The sequence below is a fragment of the Lytechinus variegatus genome, chromosome 3 (genome assembly GCF_018143015.1).
Source record: "Lytechinus variegatus isolate NC3 chromosome 3, Lvar_3.0, whole genome shotgun sequence".
In the NCBI taxonomy this organism is placed as follows: domain Eukaryota; kingdom Metazoa; phylum Echinodermata; class Echinoidea; order Temnopleuroida; family Toxopneustidae; genus Lytechinus; species Lytechinus variegatus.
The window spans coordinates 51,667,480-51,688,226 of record NC_054742.1 but is presented as its reverse complement, the minus strand read 5'-3'; the positions used below and the strand labels follow the sequence as shown (position 1 = coordinate 51,688,226).

At 35.4% G+C, this 20,747-nt stretch overlaps 1 protein-coding gene across 7 annotated transcripts in view; it reads left to right on the top strand.

Annotated features, from left to right (window-relative positions):
* LOC121411309 (unconventional myosin-Va-like) overlaps positions 1 to 20,747 on the top strand; it is a 125,223-nt gene that overhangs the window by 54,649 nt on the left and 49,827 nt on the right. For all 7 annotated transcript variants that reach the window (XM_041603963.1, XM_041603961.1, XM_041603962.1 and 4 more), the window contains 7 exons: positions 1,564 to 1,697; positions 3,706 to 3,787; positions 4,679 to 4,819; positions 5,152 to 5,358; positions 5,785 to 5,919; positions 6,581 to 6,678; positions 15,222 to 15,308. In XM_041603963.1, coding sequence (XP_041459897.1) covers positions 1,564 to 1,697; positions 3,706 to 3,787; positions 4,679 to 4,819; positions 5,152 to 5,358; positions 5,785 to 5,919; positions 6,581 to 6,678; positions 15,222 to 15,308 — 884 coding nt within the window. The remainder of the gene's footprint in view (positions 1 to 1,563; positions 1,698 to 3,705; positions 3,788 to 4,678; positions 4,820 to 5,151; positions 5,359 to 5,784; positions 5,920 to 6,580; positions 6,679 to 15,221; positions 15,309 to 20,747) is intronic.

The window sequence follows — 20,747 nt, the reverse complement described above, 5'->3', positions numbered from 1 at the left end:
AAGATTAGATATCAAGCCTTAGTTTAGTTTTTGAAAACAGAATTGCAGCTATCTTTGTCTGCTGAGCCTTCATGCTTCATGAAGCGTCTGATCAGTGATTTTCTAAGACAAATTTTCTCTCAGCCTATTGGATGCAAGGATTTCAGTAGCTTATAACAGTCTCTGACTTCTTGTTTCATGACATGCCCCCCCCTCCCTGATGTTGACAATCATACAACACCATCACTCTATCCCTCTCCTAAGGGACCCCTCTCCATGTAAACCCCTTCCCCCTCCACCTCCTCTGCCTCTACTTCTCTTTTGATCTGATGACCCGGAAGGTGGGAGGACCCGGAATTGACACGCTCCTTGCGAATCAACGACGTAATTTCATTCGCCGTTGATTGAGAAATCCTCCGCCATGATTCACTGTGTAAACAGGAAGATCTTGACCGCATCTCAAAGCGCTCATGTGCGTAAGAAACTTTATTAGACACGAGGAGTAGCTTGGAGGCGTTTGGTAACACCAATAAAGTTTTATTTTATTAGGAAGCTCAGCATTACTCTCTGACTTTTACTGCAAGTTTTAGGGTTAAGGGACGAAGAAAATCTCTTTATTGTTTGGAAAACTGTTCATGGTCTGTCGTATCATGTAATCTTTTTTTTAATATTTCACTAGAAAATAAGGAGTTACAAGTTTTTTTGGGGGGGGAATTCACTTAATCAGGTTATGGTTACCAAGGTATACTGAAGTATATATTTTTTTCTTCATTGATTTTGAAGTATATTCCAGCTCCTTATTTCCAGATGAATTGCCAAAATAATCACATGATCAATTTCTGTTTGTGTAACTTTGTCTCAAAATGAGCAGCAAAATAGGAAACACACAGATCCCACTCTCATATAAAAGGATATGAATCGTAGCACTGACCAACAACTGCATGATATTTTAGAGTATGTGACACATTGTTGAATTATCAAGTGTCAGTTTGAATTTGAAATATCCATTGTTATGATGGAGATGGTGTATTGTCGGTTTCATTTCCTTTGTCCTTGCCTTTCTATCTTCCCCCTCTCTAATTTTGTCTGTGTATGTGTCTCTCTTTTCATTCTCTGCATTTTCTACCTGTCTTTTCCTTTTTTCCCCATCTCACTCTCTCTCTCTCTCTCTTTCCCTCGTCTTTCCCTCTGGCCTTTCTCTGTCTCTCCTTTTCTCCCATAATCTCCTCTTGTCCTGAATGTTTCGTTAACTTTAATCTTGAAATGCGATGATGAATGGTAACAATAAATTAACCTCAAATAACAGATATTGAACACAATATTCTAATAGTGAAACTTTATATTGCCAGTTGAAAGCTTTAGTATGCTCATTAATTGATAACAAAATTACCGGTAATTGCAAAGCAAACTATGTGTAAAACTGAATCAATTGTAAGTATTAAAAGTATCTCTATGTTACAGGACCAATATATTCTGGTGGAGCATCTTCTTCCAAAGTGATGTACATGAAAAACTTAACGATCCGTACATTTTAACATTGAATTAATTCATTGCAACCATTCTCACCATTTTGTATATTTTCAGGCGGTGTTCTCGAGGGATGCTCTTGCCAAGCACATCTATGCTCAGTTATTCTCTTGGATCGTAGATCAGATCAACAAGGCTATGGACACACAGGCAAAGACTACAAACTTCATTGGTGTCCTTGATATTTACGGGTATGCACCAAATATAATATTACATTGCGTTCGGCAATCTGTACCTCCAAAGATTTGGGTAGTTAAATTGACATAAAAGTTTTTAGATATGTAAAGGGTCAGTGAGTTAGTCTCTGGACCCCCCCCCCCCCGCACTTGCATCCTTTGGCAGTTACCACTCTCCGTTTCATAAAGGACTTGCAACTGTTTTAACTTTGCCATAATGGCAACTACCATGGTAACAGGGCTCATCAGCCAATCATAATCAAGGCTTCCATGGTAGTTGCCTTAATGGCAAAGTTACACTAGTTATAAGTCCTTTATGAAATGGGCCCCAGGTGTAATAAGGAATTAACTTAAATCCTGTAGCATGTGATCTTGGGTGTTGCGCTTTAGCCGGGGCGATAGTATGTTATTTTGAAAAATTCAAAATTAAAATAAGTGAATATGTCTTTGAATTAAAATTATTGTAGATTATTTGAGGATCCTCAATACTGTATGTCATCTTCAACCTGTGATTCTATATCCCTTATTATAAGTTCTTTATAGTTTTGAAATTCCTGAGACTAACATTAAACTTTATTCTGTGCTTTTCACAACTAAAATAAGCAGCAAAAACTATATTTCTATCCTATGAAATAAATTACATGATAGGCATTAACAGAAGAGGCTACTATAGTAATAAAAACTGCAATGCATAACTGGGGTCTCTGTAAATGATTTGACAGCCATACTGCATATTTGCACCTTTCTAAATTGCTGTGAATTACTTTGAATTAATTTCGAAATCATTCGATTAGGAGCTCACAGCAATTCAAACTGCCTCTTGCATTTATAGCAGTATGTAATTTGATACAGGTACTATTAGATGTAAACAAGTTTGCTATGAAGTCTCGTGGGTTGAAACGTTGAAGGACACACAGGGGATGTGATGTTTTTAGGTTGAGACAAGGGGGTCAGGAAAATGCCACACCTTAATAAGTCTTTTATCAGGAAAGAGGGCCAGCAGAGAGGAGGAGTAGAAAATAGAGAAGGGATGTTAAAACGGCCAGTCGTTACCCCAAGAGACATGGTCAAAATAAACTGCAGGAGCTAATAAAGTCAGCGGGACTGGAAAACTGGGTTACCTGATTGGCACTCATTAGACTTAGGCCATGTTTATGCTTCCACTTTTCAGGCCAGAATCAGCGTTTCCAAACGTGATTAGTCCAAAACACGGTTGCGTCCATGCTTACTTTCATTTAAACGCTGTTTCAAAACGCCGATCGTAAACTCACAAAAAGGTGCGTTTGTAAACGTCGTTTGACCAGAATCAGGCTTTCTGGGGAAGTATAAACAGAACCATGATCGTAAACGTGTTTAAATGACGTCATTTGGTACATGCTTCCGGTGGATGAAAATCCGCGGGCAAATACAGTTGTATCGCTCCATGTAATCTCCTATCGCTCCATGTTATCTCCACATAATAGCAACACTCGGAAAGAAAAACTTTCGAAAAAAGGCGCGCCCAATTTGACCTCGCTTTACGATGCGAAGCCAGCTGGAGATCATGATTTGCTCTGAAAAGTTAAGCATAAACAGCACTCCCAGAACCACACTTACGATTGGCGTTTTGAATCGACGTTTGAAATCGCTGATTCTGTCCTCGCAATTGAAGCATAAACACACCCTTACTACTATAACAGGGCTTCACAATTATAAAACTTGAGTGAAAAATACTCGTTTAGGTATCCAGTATGGAGACAGTTTAGCATATTACAATTATGAAAAAATCAAGGGTGGATATTAGTGACGTATTCAGTCACTACTAATTGATTTCTTTTTAAAGTTCAGTTGTCATCTTTTAAACCTATTATTTTAGCCCACATTTTCTTACATTTAAGTAATATAAGAATATATCTTAAGAAATGTGAGAATATAGATTCTCTACATCATTCAGTGCATAGAGACTTTCTGATGTGAGTAATATGTGTGAGACAACTAGCATTCATTAAATTGATGATGGTCGTTATTATTTATTTTGTTTCAGGTTTGAGATGTTTGAAATCAACAGCTTTGAACAGTTCTGCATCAACTATGCTAATGAGAAGTTACAACAACAGTTTACTCAGGTAAAGAGTTATATCATTTGTAACTGTAAATCAATACTCTCCTTTCTCATATTTTTTTATCTCTCTCCAGTTGTAACTCCATAGAATGATAATAAAAATATCCTTATAGATCCTTGGCCTGTGACATAAAAGTTACTATTTTAGTATAGCCTATTTGCCAATCCAATTTTAATGGTTACATGTCCATTTATATAGCACAGTTATTACATAACATGTCAGAGAAACTCTAGCTTAAAAAGGATTTACATGTATTATGTGATGCTGATTGGTGACTTTGGCTCATCAAGAGTTAATGACTAACAGACAGTCTTGCTAACCACAACGGATGCATCTCAAAGCAAGAGAGAAATGCACTTGTTCCAAGGGACTTATGAGATATCAGATGGGCAAATCTTGACTCTAGGGGGAGCTGTTGTATTTTTAATATTCTGGCAGTATGATTGATTAAGGAATGTTCAGTAGGACACTTGTTGTTCTTACTTTTTTCTAGATGAATAGAACAGATGAAACATTATTTGATGTGCTTTCCCAAAAGGATTATATTGATTACTCAATAAAATGATAATGTAATTCCATTTACTTTTATTTATCATAGAGTGGACAAACTCTTTATTCTGACTCTCATGAGAAGTCATTTATTGTAATTTCTGTTCACCATGTAATAAATTTTACCTGAATATTTCTTTTGATAAATCTTTTAACATAGATTTTTTTTATAATATTAATTCTGCATTAATAATGTGGCTTATTCCTTCCCTAGCTGTAGAGCTGCCACTTGGTTTAGGGATAATCTTGAATTACACTTTTTATTAAAAAGTTATCATCGTTTGAATTTTAAAGAAACCTACTGGTAACAAACCTTTTCTCTTCATCACTTGTAATTCTATTCAGCATGTATTCAAGCTGGAGCAAGAGGAGTATGTCAAGGAGAAGATTGAGTGGTCATTCATTGATTACTATGACAACCAGCCTTGTATTGATATGATTGAGAGCAAGCTAGGTATCTTAGATCTCCTGGATGAGGAATGTATGGTAAGTAAACAAATTCCCATATCCCATAAAAATAAACAAAAACAGCCAAATGAATAAATTGATTTGTTGGTCAATGGATGGGTTAATTGATGGATGGATAGATAGATGGACAGACAGATTGATGGACAGATGGATGGATGGATGGATGAATGGATGTATAAAGTGACCCCTTGAAGATCTGCAGTACCAGAAGATTAAAATGGATGTTTTCTTTTCAAGAAACATTTTAAATGATAAAAATGTATTCAATAAAAAATGTATTGTTTTCTCTGTAAAGGTCAAACTATTTTACAGATTTACCATTATGGCACTCATTTTGATTATGTCCATAGCTCCCCAAGGGATCTGATGAGAACTGGTGTAACAAACTCTACAACAAGCTGACATCCCATAGTCACTTCTCCAAGCCCAGGACCTCTCGTACTGCATTCCTGGTCCACCATTTTGCTGATAAAGTAGAGTACGAGTCAGAAGGATTTGTACAGAAGAATCGTGATCAGGTCAATGATGAGCATCTCAATATCCTTATGGCCAGTCAGGTAAGCAAGGGGGGTAATGTCCCCCCTCTCCCTCCCCCCTAATAACACCTCTTTCTCACTTCTCAAATTCGTATATCTAAAAATAGAACTATAAAAGTATTATGTTCTTAAATCAGTTTCGCTTTTAGGAGGTACTGATCTAGAAAGATGAATGTAAAGAAATGTAAAGATTAAATTTGTATGTAATTTTCTTTTCTGTCTTAAAACAAATTAATATTTTACTAATTTTTTCTTCAGCTCAACATCTGTACAAAAACTTAGGAAGTATGATTGAGAGATACTTGGTATATTTTGAAAATCATTTTCCTAGGCCTAATTCTTGCATGATATGACTCTGTTTATATCTCATTTATGTGTATCTATTTTGTTCCTTATCACTTAAATATTTTACATACTCTTTCTTCTTTCTCACTTTTGAATGTGTAGTATGAATTTGTGGCAGAACTTTTCCGTCCCAAACAAGAAGCGCCTCCAACCCAACACCACAAAAGGGGTAACGTCAAACCAATGATTGCGCCTGTCAAGAGTACCAAGACATTTAAGAAGTCTGTCGGCAGTCAGGTAAAAAAAAAGATATTTGTTGAAGAAAGCTTTGGTGGTGATATTGGTGCTAGTGCTGATATTGGTGGTGGTGATGTTGGTGGTGGTAGTGGTGATGGTGATAAGGATGATGATGGCGAGGATGATGATGATGATGATGCGGCTGCTGCTGGTGGTGGTGGTGGTGGTGGTGCTGCTGCTGCTCATAATATTGATGATAATGATGATGAAGATGATGGTGGTGATGATGATGATGATGATGTTGATTGTGGTGATGATGATGTTGATTGTGATGATGATGGTGATGATGATGATGATGACGACGACGATGATGTTGATCGTTATGATGATGATGGTGATTGAGATTGTACTATTGTTATTCAGTTGAGTTTTGTCGTGTTTATTTCGGTTTAAACAATAAATGAACATATATTCTTCAATGACAACTTCAGTTGTATTTGATTTTGCATCTTTCAACAACAACAAAAAAGTTCATTCCACTTTTTTTTCTCAGATCCATAATATCATGTGCTTACAATTCCATTGACATTTATGTAATGTAAATACATGTATTTTCATTGCTTATAAAAATGCATTTCATTCCTTGTAATAGCTGATATCCTATTCGGGAATTGTTCTTTCAGATTTTCAATTAACTAAATCATTGTATATTTTTTTTCAGTTCCGTGACTCTTTGACGTACCTGATGATGAAACTGAACTCAACTACTCCACATTACGTCCGATGTATCAAGCCTAATGACTACAAGCTGCCTTTCACGTAAGAAAACATTCTAACTTCTCTTTTGCTGTCTGCTGCTAAATTGAATAAAAGTTTCATTATTAGGATTGCTTGTGATACCAAATATTGATTCTCTACTCAGTTATTGTAGGAAAATGAATCTTAATGTATCTGTCTCCATGCCCATCGTGTGAACGATAACATGTCGCAGAGATGTGTATAAAACAAGTTGGAACAAGTGATGGTATTTCAAAAAAAAAATTTTGTCAACAGAGGAAAGGTAATTCAATTGGGAGGAAAAAGTGTGGATGCTTTTCAGTTGAACTTGTTTTTTTCTGGGCTATTTAATAACTTGATAATGGTGTTGAGTCAGCCCAGGAGGACGATTCGTCACAGTGCTGTTTGCCCCAGACGATGCATGGAATTCATGTTTCCGGTTCTAACTTCTTCACCTCAGAGACATCATGTCTCAAGAGTACATCTGTCTTTGAACTTTTGAACAATCTAGAGGTTTCTATGTCAAAAGTTGGTCTGTTTATGTTTTTTTAAGCATGCTTAACATGCATTGCTTTCACTCTTAATGTATTGAAGTTTTCAATAGGCAATATATACCGAACCCAGAAGCTGGTATGTTTAAGGAAGCCTTGTCAATTCCCTAATTTTTAAATGCTTAGTTGTCCTTTTCAACTTTGGTAATGCTCTGCCCTATAATTGCTCAGCTACTACAGAAACCATGGACCTACTAGCAAACGCTGACTCGTCCTGTGCCAAACCTGATTTGTAGGTTGACTCACAGAAGCATGATAGTGATGTAACATCACGTTGAGGAAACTTTAGGGTATGGTCAGTTGGTATGCAGTGTCGCATACTGAGACCCTTCAGGGTTCAGCTATCTCTTTTCATCAGTAATGGCCTTTATTTTCTTTTGGAGTAGGATATCAGACTCAATTTAGCGGTTGTAGTCTAATTATGGACATTTGGAAAGCATATTTAGTCATGTGCGTCATTGATCATTGTTTTACCTTTGATGTTGGTATATTCATATCAAACAAATTTCTAGAGGAAGAATAAAGGATGGTTTATGTTTAAGCATATGATCCTTTTATTCAATTTTCTATGAAAATTACTGTCCTAATGGTGAATTTTAAATCACATGACAAATTGTAGATCTGACTATCAAATATAAGACTGTATTCTGCTATTGTATGATACCTCAAGTTAACAGCTTTCATCTGTAGAGTCACACGAATGCTATCATCCAGAATATGGACAAAATATAGATGTATTGTGCTGTGTAGTATCCTTGGTGAAAGTGCATTTTTCTGTGTACTAACTTATATAAAAGTCTGTAGCCTATCTTACCCATATCGAAGTACACTTAAGTGTTGAAAAGCCATTTCAGTTTAGGTTTTTTTTTTTTTTTTTGATGAAATATGCTCCCTTTTCTTATATTAGATTTGAAATGAACTACAATTAATCACCTTTAACTTCCCCAGTGATATGCATATAGATTTTTTCCCCCTAAAGCCTCTCTTTGGAAAGATAGCTACATCCAAATTGCCTCATCAGGAACGTCCCATCACCTTCACCATTGATAATTATTGGGTTATAATCTTGGTCAATCTTGTTAATCAGATTCATGCGGAATAAGTCATCATTAATATGCTAAAGGAAATATAAATTCAACAGCTGTAATTTTTGTGCATTCTAACTCTAAACCTTGCTTCATATTGAACTGCCATTTCAAGTCACATTTTGAAATCTTGAGTTTAGGAAATGGGGAACAGAAACCCCAAAGCACTACAGATATACCGTTCAGATATGGATGCCTCAAGGCCATACCAGGCTTGTAAATGATAAACATCTCTTTAAACCCAACTAAAATTAGCTCATCGTTTTCCACCTAAAGAAAATCAGCAAATTGATGGAATATCTGACAAACTTGGAAAACTTCTCCCACTGGTCAGGAACTTTGAAATCATGAATGATTCCCCACTTCCCTGCCTTGACCGCATTCCTACACGTGTGTTAGCGTTCAGTCGTGTCGCCTGGTGGATTATGTTTGGTGTTACCGTGGTAACCGTCATGTATGTAAGCACGAAGGCCATGCTCCTTTGACTGCTGATGAATGAGTTGTAAGATGATAGAGTAACATGAAGCGCTGTGCATGGGACTATATGTATATACCATGAAGCATTCTGTTAAAGCCAGAATAAATGTGAAGCATCATTAAAGGAAAATACACTACATAGGAAAAGAATAAGTAGCATGAATAGAGGTTTAAATTGTCACTGATTTCCATATTCAATATATAATGAATATCCAGCTACAGACTGAAAATCTGCATTGATTAGAATATATGTATACAAAGATGCCTATTTTTTCTTAAGAGAAAATCTCTAGAACAAATTTTTGTTGTAATTTTTAACTTAAAAAAAATATTTTTACCCCTTTGCTTTTGAATTTAATGCATAGTTTTGATATAAAGAAAAAAAAAGAGATCACAAGAATCGACTTGAGCTATCATGAATTAGAGATTGCTTACTTATCAAAATAGCAATATTTTAAATATTTAATATTAGAAAATGTGATCAATATAGATAAGCATTAGAGGTCACTCAAGGATAAGATTGAATAGAATTTAGATCATTACTTGCGTATTCAGTAGTTTTGATGCTTGATTCATTTCCCTTCTATAATGCATCAAGGAAACAGATAAATACCGACTTCCTTATCATCCATTCATTCTTCAATAGAAACCTATATTAAGGAATCTAGTTTTGTCATTTCATGCAATTATGCTTTAATTGATTCACATTAGAAGATGATATAATGTTGCAATGGTGCATTTAAGTAGTTTTGTTGATCAGAAATTGCGATTGGGGTTTCTAAGGTGACTCAGACTCCAGTATCAAGATTAGAAATGTTCTGGTTTAGGAAATATTCAATTTGACAAACCACTCTTCAAAATATGTGATATTGCTCTGTACAAGGCCAGGCAGATGAAAGTTCTAGATCTATATCTTGGATGGGAAGTCAAGTAGGTGGAGCTTCTACTCTCATTTTCTGATCTTTTTATAGTGTCTGCTCTTTGATCCTGATGTAGCATCTTTTAAAATGAGGAAATATAGTTTTATCTTTTGTTATGAAAACAATTGTTTTGATGATTTTTTTTGAGGGGGATAGAACAATTTATTACTCATATTGCATGACTGCAGGTACTTAAAAAGTTTTTAAAAAGAAAATTATGTTATCATATTAACCCCCCCCCAAAAAAAAAAAAAAATCAGCAGTGTGCAACCAGTAGTTATCCTCAAGAGAAAAGAAATCTCATCTTAAAGGAATATTGTTTGACTTTCAGAAAATATTTCATTGTTCATAATAATGCCACAGGCCAAGTCGTAAAAAACCCTTAATATCCTTTATATCTATTTTTTTAATAAACACCTTATATTTAATGCTAATGATGAAGTGGAAAAGACACTAGAGTTACAATTGATTGGATCAATTGTAACTCTTTGTAAGACAGGGCCCTGAAGTTTGTCTTACAACGTTAAATTTAGTATTGAAATAATACCTCGTGGATTGAAATATTTTCCCCAAATATCATTCATGTGGTCCACCTTTTATTTACTTTACTGATTTTGAAAGAGCAATACTGGTTAGCCATGACAGACTAGATGGTCAGATAAGAGGCTAAAATTCAATTTTGCCAATCTCTGTCACCCAGTAAAGTCTCTTGTGGTTTTTTCTTAATTTTTCTAATATGAGCAGCAAAGGATGAAGTCTATATTTATCCCCTCTGAGTGATTCTTCAAAATGCTCAAAGAATTTCAATAACCTTGCCCTTTTCATCCATAGAATTTCAACATGAAATGGAAGAAGTCCAAGTTACAAATCATGTTTGTCGTGTGATGGCCTGTCGTTAATTCATGTTAGAAAATACAACATGTGGACCTCATAAAGAGGTACTTATCCCTAACCTGAAGAGTATAGGCCTGTAATATGATTGTAATAAGCCTGTTGATTGATTTAGATGTTGCTCAGCACTTTTTTCTCCACACGTTGAGAACATGAAAAGATGGAACACAACAAATACATTAATTATTTTTAACTGCTCCGAGAACATATGTTATTTATAAGTAAAGTGAAGGTACAATTTTTCACCAGCAATTTATTTATTTTCAGTTTTAACTGATTCATCAGCCATCTATTGAAATATATATTATTTTGGGTAATAATCTTTTTTTAAGCATTAATGATTCCAGAAAAGTATTGGTTGCACAAAGTTAAGTTGTTTTTTCTATAAATACATTGTCAATAATCATATTGCGCTTTTTTCTGTGAAAGTATTGTTCTTATATTTTAGATAAAGATGGATTATATCCTCAAAGAATTCGATATAGAAATTAGAAACAATTTTTTTTTATTCTTCACTTTATTATACTTATCAGTTTTATTCATTGCCATGTAATTTACAATGTCAGCAACTTGTGAGGTTCATTTCACTTATCTTCTTCAATCGAACCGCAAAACTAGTTTCTCTATAACATACAGATTCTTCTTTACCATTATGATAATTTTTCAATTGAATTTCATTTGCCACCTTGACAAGTGAAATGATGTTGATGACTTTTAATGTACCTGTCAGACATTTCCCAACTCCCAGCATGTATTGATAGGGTATAATGAGTGATAGCAAGGTGATAGGATGCTCACGATTAGGCTGACCAGGAGCAGGAAACTCTGTGGCTCTGGAAGGAACGCAAGTAGCTATCACCAAGCGCTTCCTGCGTCATCGCCCTTTCTAAAATCATATTCATAAAGAGAATCTCTTTCATCTGGACTATCTTCATCGGTTGTGGTATGACCTCTGGAGCTAGACTCAGAAACTGGATCTTTTCTGCTTTACTGTGATGTTTTTCATTTTTGGTAATCTGTCAACAACATTGGATGATTTTTGTCAGTCCTAGACATCCCAAGAACTCAGATGTCAAAAGTATTGTAAGATGAATTTCAATGGATATCCAGGATCTTTAATGCATATTTTTGATGATGTTGTGTTTGTCTTGCTCAGCCGGTCATCATAGAAAGCAAATATATTGAAGGAATTTTCTGCTAGATTCTCTTCTTTGTCAGAAAGGATATTCCAGCATTTTAAAGACAGGAAGTTCTTGTTTACACAGGAAGAGAGGAATGTCGTGCTTGGGATGCAATTCATAGCTATGAAGTTGTCTTTTCATCAGATACGTGGTATTTGTCCAGTTTTTAAAAGAGATTGATAATGTTTGTCATCATCTATATGTATTAAAATGTTTTCAGAGAAGTTGGAAGTAGATTACTCTTGAATTTTGATTGGAATCAGTCATTTCATCTTTCTTTTGGAAATATCTTGGATTAGTGAAACTATTTGTGATTTGTGGATATTATAGTGGATTCTCTAGACTGGGCAGCTGTGTCGATCTCTTCATTCAACCAGGCATCTATTAAAAAGGAAGAGTGTATTTTTGGAAACATCTTGGTTAACTAGCTGCATCCATCTCAAATATCAAGGTTCAATTAGTGTGAAAAGTTGGTCAAATATCAAATAGACCAAGCAGATTTCATCAGTTAACCCCGCAGTCTGGCAATCTTGCCTGCTCTGTAATGGTTTGTTTCTGGGATTCACCCTCCATCAAGCTTGTATTGATTTTCCTTTGTTAGTCTTCAAGACTGTTTCTAGCTTTATTCACACTGGTGAGAGGCTTCAAGACCCTGGGAGTCAAGTAGGATTTAAATATTTCTCTGGAATATCGGAATGTTGTTTGTTGTTGATATTTTCAACATTGTACAGACTTTGTTCAGGAGATGATTTGGAGTCTGCTTTAAAATTAATATTCAGCTTTCTAGGGAAAGTCACTTTTGCGAATCCATTTTGGAGCAATAAAGCAGTTAGCAATTCTACTAAGCCTCTCACTGGCAAATAATTAGGAAAGTAATCATTACACCTGTTAACTACTCGTTAGTCATAGTCATTGAAAGTGGCTGTCTGAACAGAGTGCAGGCAAACCTGTTTTATTATGGTTGACAAATTTAAAAAAGCACCCTGGAGGAGTTTGTTGGTATCGCAGTCTGAACTTGTATGGACAGGGGTGTTGTGAGGGGTAACTTTCTATTGAAATCAGATTATTTAAGTGTGGTTTGTTTGACTATATGCAAAAACGTGGTATTGTTTTTGCTGATGTGGTTTACGGTACACCATGTGGAGTGTTATAGCAGCAGTGGATAGAGGAAGAGGAGGAAGTGGATAGGCGAGAAAGTGGAGATTTGAGAATAGAGTATTCTTTCTTGAGAATAGTCCTGAAAAGGACTGTAAACCAGAAGGAATGTTGAGTGAGAACAGCTTGAGTAGTAGAGCTGATGAAGACGGACAGTCAACCTGTCCGAAACGTCGAGTCTCTCTACTACTCATCATCTCTACTCGCCGACGCAAGCCAGCATCTCCTCATCAGCTCTACTACTCAAGCTGTTCTCACTCAACATTCCTTCTGGTTTACAGTCCTTTTCAGGACTATTCTCAAGAAAGAATACTCTATTCTCAAATCTCCACTTTCTCGCCTATCCACTTCCTCCTCTTCCTCTATCCACTGCTGCTATAACACTCCACATGGTGTACCGTAAACCACATCAGTGGTATTGTTTGTATATTATAATACATGTGATATTGTTTTCTGAAAACAGTTTAGATTATGTATTGAATATATATTGTTTTCTCAAAGCATTTTAGAATGTGGCATAGATGAAGAGCTTGTATGATGTTACTTTGCTTGTTTTCTAGACAGAAACCTTGAAATGTTGTCAACCTTTGAGAAATAAACCTCCCAGGTTTGTTTTCATGTCATCACTCTTAATACCTCAGGGCATTTGATCCATCAAAGACAAAAGGCAAAATACAAAGGACATCAAACGTCAAAACAAGAGGAAAGGCAGGGTCATCTAAGGTTATGTAGTTTCTCCTGGGTACATTGGGGGTATTGTCCTTGATATCAGCAGACCACTTTGGTCCCTGGAAGCATGCCCCAACACCTGGTTGGCCTGCACAACTCCTTAGATCTACCGTGATCACTTGTCAACAGTTCAGGGGTAGACGCTTTACCAAGTCTTGCATGTTATGAGTGAGTCATGCCATCTTTGGCTTTGGGAAGGTTGTGGATCACTTGAAGCTGGTGTGGCCCTTCTGGTCTTGTGTCAACATGGGTGGTTTTTAAACCCGAGTTTAGTCAGGAATCACTGCTGAAATACTACTCTTTGGTTTTTCTTAGCAAGGTGTTCAGCTGTTAAATGTCATTATACTTCAAAGGGTTTACTGATTTGCGTCTTGAGTCAACAAAGATGGATTCTGATATCACTTTGTAGACTTGAGCATGCAGGGAATCAATCACCTTTAGAAGATGTGTGGACTTGCAACATCAGTATAAGGCTTTGCACATATAAGAAGTGCATCCTGGATGTCTTTGAGTGAACTTTGTACACATATTGTCATCTGTCTGATTATTGGCAATCTACTTTAGAAGGTGCACTTCAATAATTGATCCAAGGAAATTAATTAATGTATGAAGCACCAGTGGATAATCCTCAATTTAATAGGAAAACAAGATGAGCAGAAGAAGGTAATGTCTCAAGATCATAGGACTGCTTAAAAAAAAAGAAAGAAGATATTTGGATGTGGAGTTTCTGTTACATCTTCATCACAATTGTGTCTTGGATAAAGATAGTTTCAGGCAATGATATTTGGAAGCAATATTTTTACACTTTTAATGTTGAGATTCAAATTCAATTATGTTGGATGTTTTTTGGTATAAATGTTTTGTCTACCTTGATTTCCTCTAGCCAAACATAAGTAATTTATGGTTAGAGGTATTTAAAAAAAAAACAACAATATAAATATATATATATGATATATGCAGGTATACAGATACTGCATGAGAGTATGCTTGGTGTGTAATGTATACAATGAGTAAATTCAAACAGGAATTTCTTTTCTAGGGGCATGCATGTTATCGAAGAACAAATTGAACTCTGCAATAACATCTGTCAAACATATGGAAAATTATATTATGCATCTACTCTGCAGGTGTTACAATTGAGGTTGACCAATAAATTCAATAAATAATTTCAGAAAAGTCAAGCTGTGTATCATACTTAGTTTTACAGCTCATATCTGTGCTCAATTTCCTACATCTTGCTAGTTTTATAAACGTGTTATCAATAGCTACATGTAGATAGAAGCTACTTTTCTCAGCTACTATGCTGTATAATGTGCACTGTTTTATTGGCCAAATCGATGTCATTTGATAGCTTGTACTATTCAACAGAGCATTAAACTAACCCGTTATCACTACCGTCGTCCTAAATCTCAGCAAATACCAAGACCAAGATTAAGAAACACAAAGCTAATCCTAAGTTATAGTAATGTATTTGGCATATTCAGAGCCAAAATAATTTTTTGACACAAATGTAGGATATCCTTTCAAATTATATCTACCTTAATTCAGATTTGAATGATATTAAGACATCTGTTGTTTTACCTTTGTATTTTTCAGATTTGAACCTAAGAGGGCGGTGGAGCAGCTGAGAGCATGTGGAGTCCTGGAGACGATACGTATCAGTGCTGCAGGATACCCATCAAGGTATGTCACTGCTTAGAAATCACTTCTCATCTTGGTTTTTTTTCCCAAAGATTGCCTCTTTGGCACCTTTTCAAAAGTCAGAGCAGTGTTTATCTTGCAGGGAAACCACAAGCAGATATTCATTTTCAATTGTCACATTTCAACATACACAAACCAACAGGGAAGGAGGAAAAGCCACTATGAAAAGATGCATAGAGTATTTTATAGCAGGATGTCTGCTAAGAAATGCGCCACTAACTTCTGACAAGGTATCTACATGTAATCTGATATTCTCCCATGTAAAGCTCAATTACCCCCAAAATATTGAATAATATCAAAGTAATATTTGGTAGGAATTCTGCTCAAGCACTGCATGAGATGATTGTATCTTAAAGCAGTTGATTGTCATACAAAGGAGTTAGCAGAACACTGATTATTTCAAGCAAGTATATTGACTAGATAAAATCATTTCAGGGAAGCTTTATGTTTGTTCAGTAAACTTTGGATGGATTTTGTCCAGGATATATATTTTAGAGAGGATGTCAGCTTGGTTGAAAAGTACAAAGTGATATCCTTTGAAAGAAGTGCCATGCCTTTTTGATATAATACAAATATGTAAGTGTAGGTACATCTTGTACTGAGCATTTTGACTTTTCTGCCTCAAAGATTTGGTGAGAGTTCCTCAATTATTCTGTTAAACGTGCTATTTGGCCTTTTCACATCAAGTCATGTCAGACCTATGGCTCACTAATATATGTAATGAATTGGATGGGAGGTAATCATTGCAGGCTTGAACCTTTCTGAGGTCAATTTGTACTTATTTCCATGCATAATTTGAATAGTACTTTGCACTCTAGCTCACACCTTCTACCCACTCAAATCACTTCATCTTTTGATTATTTTGAAGTTCAACTTTACTCATTTTATTATTGCCCAAAGAGCTAATTACTTAAGACCTATAGCCAAGTATAGGTTTCCCTGTTAGTCTTATGTAAAGGTTTCTCACTTTCCAAAGTTTCACCCCTTTTATCAATTTCAAAATAGCATCCTTGGTGTACATTCTTGGATCATGGAATCTTGACAGATATTCAGTTTTTATGATTTAATAATGATATTGCCAAGATTTTGTGATGAAAATGGGCAGAAAGCCAGTAGTGTTGGCACACTGTATTATTACTACCGTAGATGATCAGCTTCATATAATTGATTTTCAAAGTTATTCTGATAATCGATTATGAAAAGTTAAAAATCTTTTCTATAAGAAAAAAGAAACTACTGGGGCTTAGTATGAGATAAGAGAGCATGAAAATGGTTGTTGAATGTGACTAATGAAAAGTTTAGAAAATTAACATCTCAATAACATTTTTGCTGTAATCAATGTGTTGCCTATAGCATGACATTATTTGGTAAACATTATTCCAGTTTTGTAGGTCTTTAGATTATGATTCAAATTTGATAAATTTAAGTCTGTATGATACATCAATATGATAAGACAATAACCCAATTTTTTTTTTTGGGGGGGGCTTGTGGTGTTTTTTTACCTTGATCTTTTAAAGGCCAACCAGATAGATTTTGGACAAACTATAAAGGCAGAACGACAAGATTGATTGGTGTTGTAGTGTTGCTGTTTCACCTCTTTTGATCTAGAGCTGACAGAATAAACAGAGGGTATATGGGTAGAGTTATGATTCATATGATATCACAGGGAATTGAGAGAGAGGGGGTGAGAGAATTGACTGGCATAGTAGTTGACCGTATCCATCCTGATTCCCCTCAAGATTTAGAATTACAAGTCCTTCACACTCAATCTTAGCTTCTTGTTGATCTTGAAATATATTTTTTTACTAAAACAACTCTAAACGGCAGGGACTTACATCTTTTAACAAATGCATCACACCTTCCTCCTGAAAGTCGCGGTGAAGATTACCCTGTCTGACTCACAGAAACCACACCAAGAACTTGATTTCTTTTTAAAATTGAGTATACACTTAACCGACGTGTATGATGCTGGCTATGCAAAAGCCACAGGTGGTGTCTGGATTAAGGCTTATGTAATTACAGTGTCGCCCAACACAAATTATACAGTATTCTTGTAATTACCTTATGATTATTTGTGGCACTGATTTAGTTTGGAGGTAGGTTAAGGCTTTGTTAACCGAATTGGTGAGGTTAATTTGGGGTAATAGAGATGCACATCAACTAGCAGTGAGCAAGCTAGATCACCCAGCATTAAATCACTTAAATCAAGATTCTCTGGTTCACTTCAACTTAGAGTGTGGAGTTTTTATTCAAAGAGCCATCGGTCATGAATGGGGTTTAGGCAGGTAACTCACTCTATTGGCAGGAACGGAGCACCGGGCAGAATACTGAATTTTTCTTTGAGGTAATAGTGGTAATAATGAAATGCGGAAAAGATTGCAAAATCCAGCCAATCAACTCCTAGATCAACCTTGTCCACTCAGATTCTATGACGGTTTAACCCATGTGTGCACGCACTATGGTTTTAAAATTTGACCTGTCCAATAGGGACGTAACAAAGAAAGTATCAATCAATTTTAGTATAGTGGGTAGCGCAAACTCCCAAGTATTTCAGCATTCAACTTTGATCAATTTGTCCTTGGTTGTTCTGAGGTTTCTATGGACATCAGGGCCTCAGGGATTAGCAAATCCTGTATATGCCAGGCAACTTTTTTAGTGTCATTTGTAAAGTCAGTTGGTTCCTTCCAGAAGATTTAACAGGTGCGATCCCCTTCCAACGATGACAAACTGCAAGGTCCAATGAGAGCCATCGGTATCACATAGGTCATTCACGATATAGATTATACAATATTCATGAAAGTTTTTACCAAATGATTATACATGTACCCTAAAAAGAATGAAGTGCTTGTGAATCCCACTACTGCCACCATAATAGTGGGTAATCAATAGAAAATCGCTCTATGTTTTACTTTGTTAAGATTAAAATTAGGATTGCAATTCAACTTTGAAGCCTTATAGTTTAGTAGGAGTGCAGTATGAGTACAGGCTGGAGGTACATTTATGTTAGGTCCATAAAACTGGGAATTTCTGTGGTGTGATTATGTTATGACTCATAGCACTTTGGTTCTAATGTTAGCTTGTTTAATAAATCCTTATTGTCTCCAATTCTTTCTTACAAAGCTATAAAACAACCTATTCTTGGTTCTTTTTTAACCTTGAAATTGCAGACTCATGGGTTCACACAACAATCTATAAAATCTTTCAACATTAATGTAAATTTTCAGTCATTACTTTCTAATTTTTTTTTATAAGGCTTCTCTTCATCCGTTCATGTGCAGCACAGACCATGCAAGATATCAATTTGAACACATTTCTGTCATCTCATATATCGCCCTTATGTAGATAATTAAAAAAATGTTTCCTTCCTGCCTTTAAAGATAAAATGGAGTATTAATAAGTATTAATTCAATAAATTCTAGATTTTTAATTAAGATTTTCCTGTAAACGTGCCCGACTTAAACTCATGACACTGACTTCTTGAGAAGGTTGCTGTAAGAGTTCTGTTAATCCACTTCATTCTTTGTTCAAGGAGACTTATTACCACATGTGTGGAGGAGATTAGAGCAATTCATCTCTGCAAAACTTTATTCTAATTGATTTCTTAAAAGATATAAGGAGTAATGGCAATGCTATCAGTTTTGTTTTTACTTAGTTTATATAAATGTAATACCCTTTCCATGTTTGAAATTTAATAGTAAATTTCTATCAATGCTAGAGGGAAATTAGAGCAGTACAAATGTACTATTTTAATTCATTTCTTCTAAGATACTCCTTATATCATATTTTGACTAAGGTGGTAAATGTAGCATCCTTTGCTTGTGTCACTTTTAAAATTGATTTTCAGTAATCTCCATTTCTCTGATAGAAATTATTTCATCAATGCTAGAAGGGCATTAATTCAAATACTTTTTGATGCCAAACATACTGCATTCGCTTTCACTAAGGTGTGAGATTGCTAGGATGGGATATCATCTTCAGCAAAACAGAATGTACTTGCTGGAGGCACTTAGACCATGACATCCTGAATAGGGAACCGAGCCAAGGAAATGTGAAGTTATTCCCAACCTGATCTCACTGCCACGTTCACACAAGGAAAATCATAAAGAGCTAATTTTTGCATGAAAGAAACAATTTTCCACAATGCCCCTCTACATATCACGTGGGGGAAAAATGGATGTTAAATGTTAACATTATATTTCCATTTAAGTATTTGACTTTTCAAAGTCAACTGCAAGAAAAAAAATCTATTTTGTCATCACTATTAAGTTTGTTGATACGTTGGTGTGATATATTTTCACTTTCTACATGCAATTAAGAAAAGCATTGACATTAACACTCAAACTTGATTTAATCCCATATAATCATGTAAACGCTAGAAAATGGTTCATTAAATGGTGGTAGAAAGGAATGACTATTCAGTTTGCAGCCTAAGATGAGTACAAATTAAGTATAATTATTATAGATTTTGTTGAATCCTACTTATTATGACAAATATATAATAATTGATGAACTATTCTCATGATAAACCAGCTTACATTTGAAAATTTTAGTTTGAATGTTTATGTATTCTAATACCTTGGTCACGTTTGCTCTACGGCAGCTGTACCGCGAGTCGAAAACAGTCGTTTTAATTATTTTTTGTTCAAACCACTTATATGTAGCTGGTACAAAAAATGTTAAAACTGCTGTTTCTGACTGGCCGTATGGGTGCCGTAGAGCAGATGTGACCGAGGTATAAATGTAGAGACTTTTCTTTTAATAAGTGAAGGTCAAGTCATTATTTAATCAAATTCAACTTCCCTGTTTGAAATGGGGTCCGTAATCAAAGGAAACATGGAATGTACTGGAAGTTGTGATATTTTAAGTGTGTATGTGAGCTGAAGGTGTAAATTGAGGAACTATTAGCCAATCAGAGCTTTGACGTAAGAGGGATATTTTGTTGGTACAGAGGGTGGAGATGTTAGAAGTGTCAGTCAGATGTGGTCTCGGCTGTCAGAAGTGGAAGATATTAAAAGAAAGTTTTGATCTTTGTAAGATATTAATGCTTGGGAAATGGAAAGGAAATGTAGCCATGTTCATGATGTAATTTGAAACTGAGAAAGTATTGATGCACATAGATATGAAGAGTGATTAGTCAATGTAGTGCTTTGTTAAATGAATCACTTTTATATAATTAGATTATTGCACCTTTGGAGGGTAAATGATCTTATTGTTTTCTATTACTTCGCAGCCTCCTGTAATGTTCTGTGGGCCCAAATTGGCAAGATATCAGAAAATAAAACCCTTACAATTATGCAGTAGCTTAAACAGATTTTTACTAATGAAATGGCTCTCATAGACTGTTGTTATGAACAATTGCCACCCTTTTCCTTTTCTGTAATGGGATAATGAGTTTACTGCCCTGGCTGAAGGGATATTAGT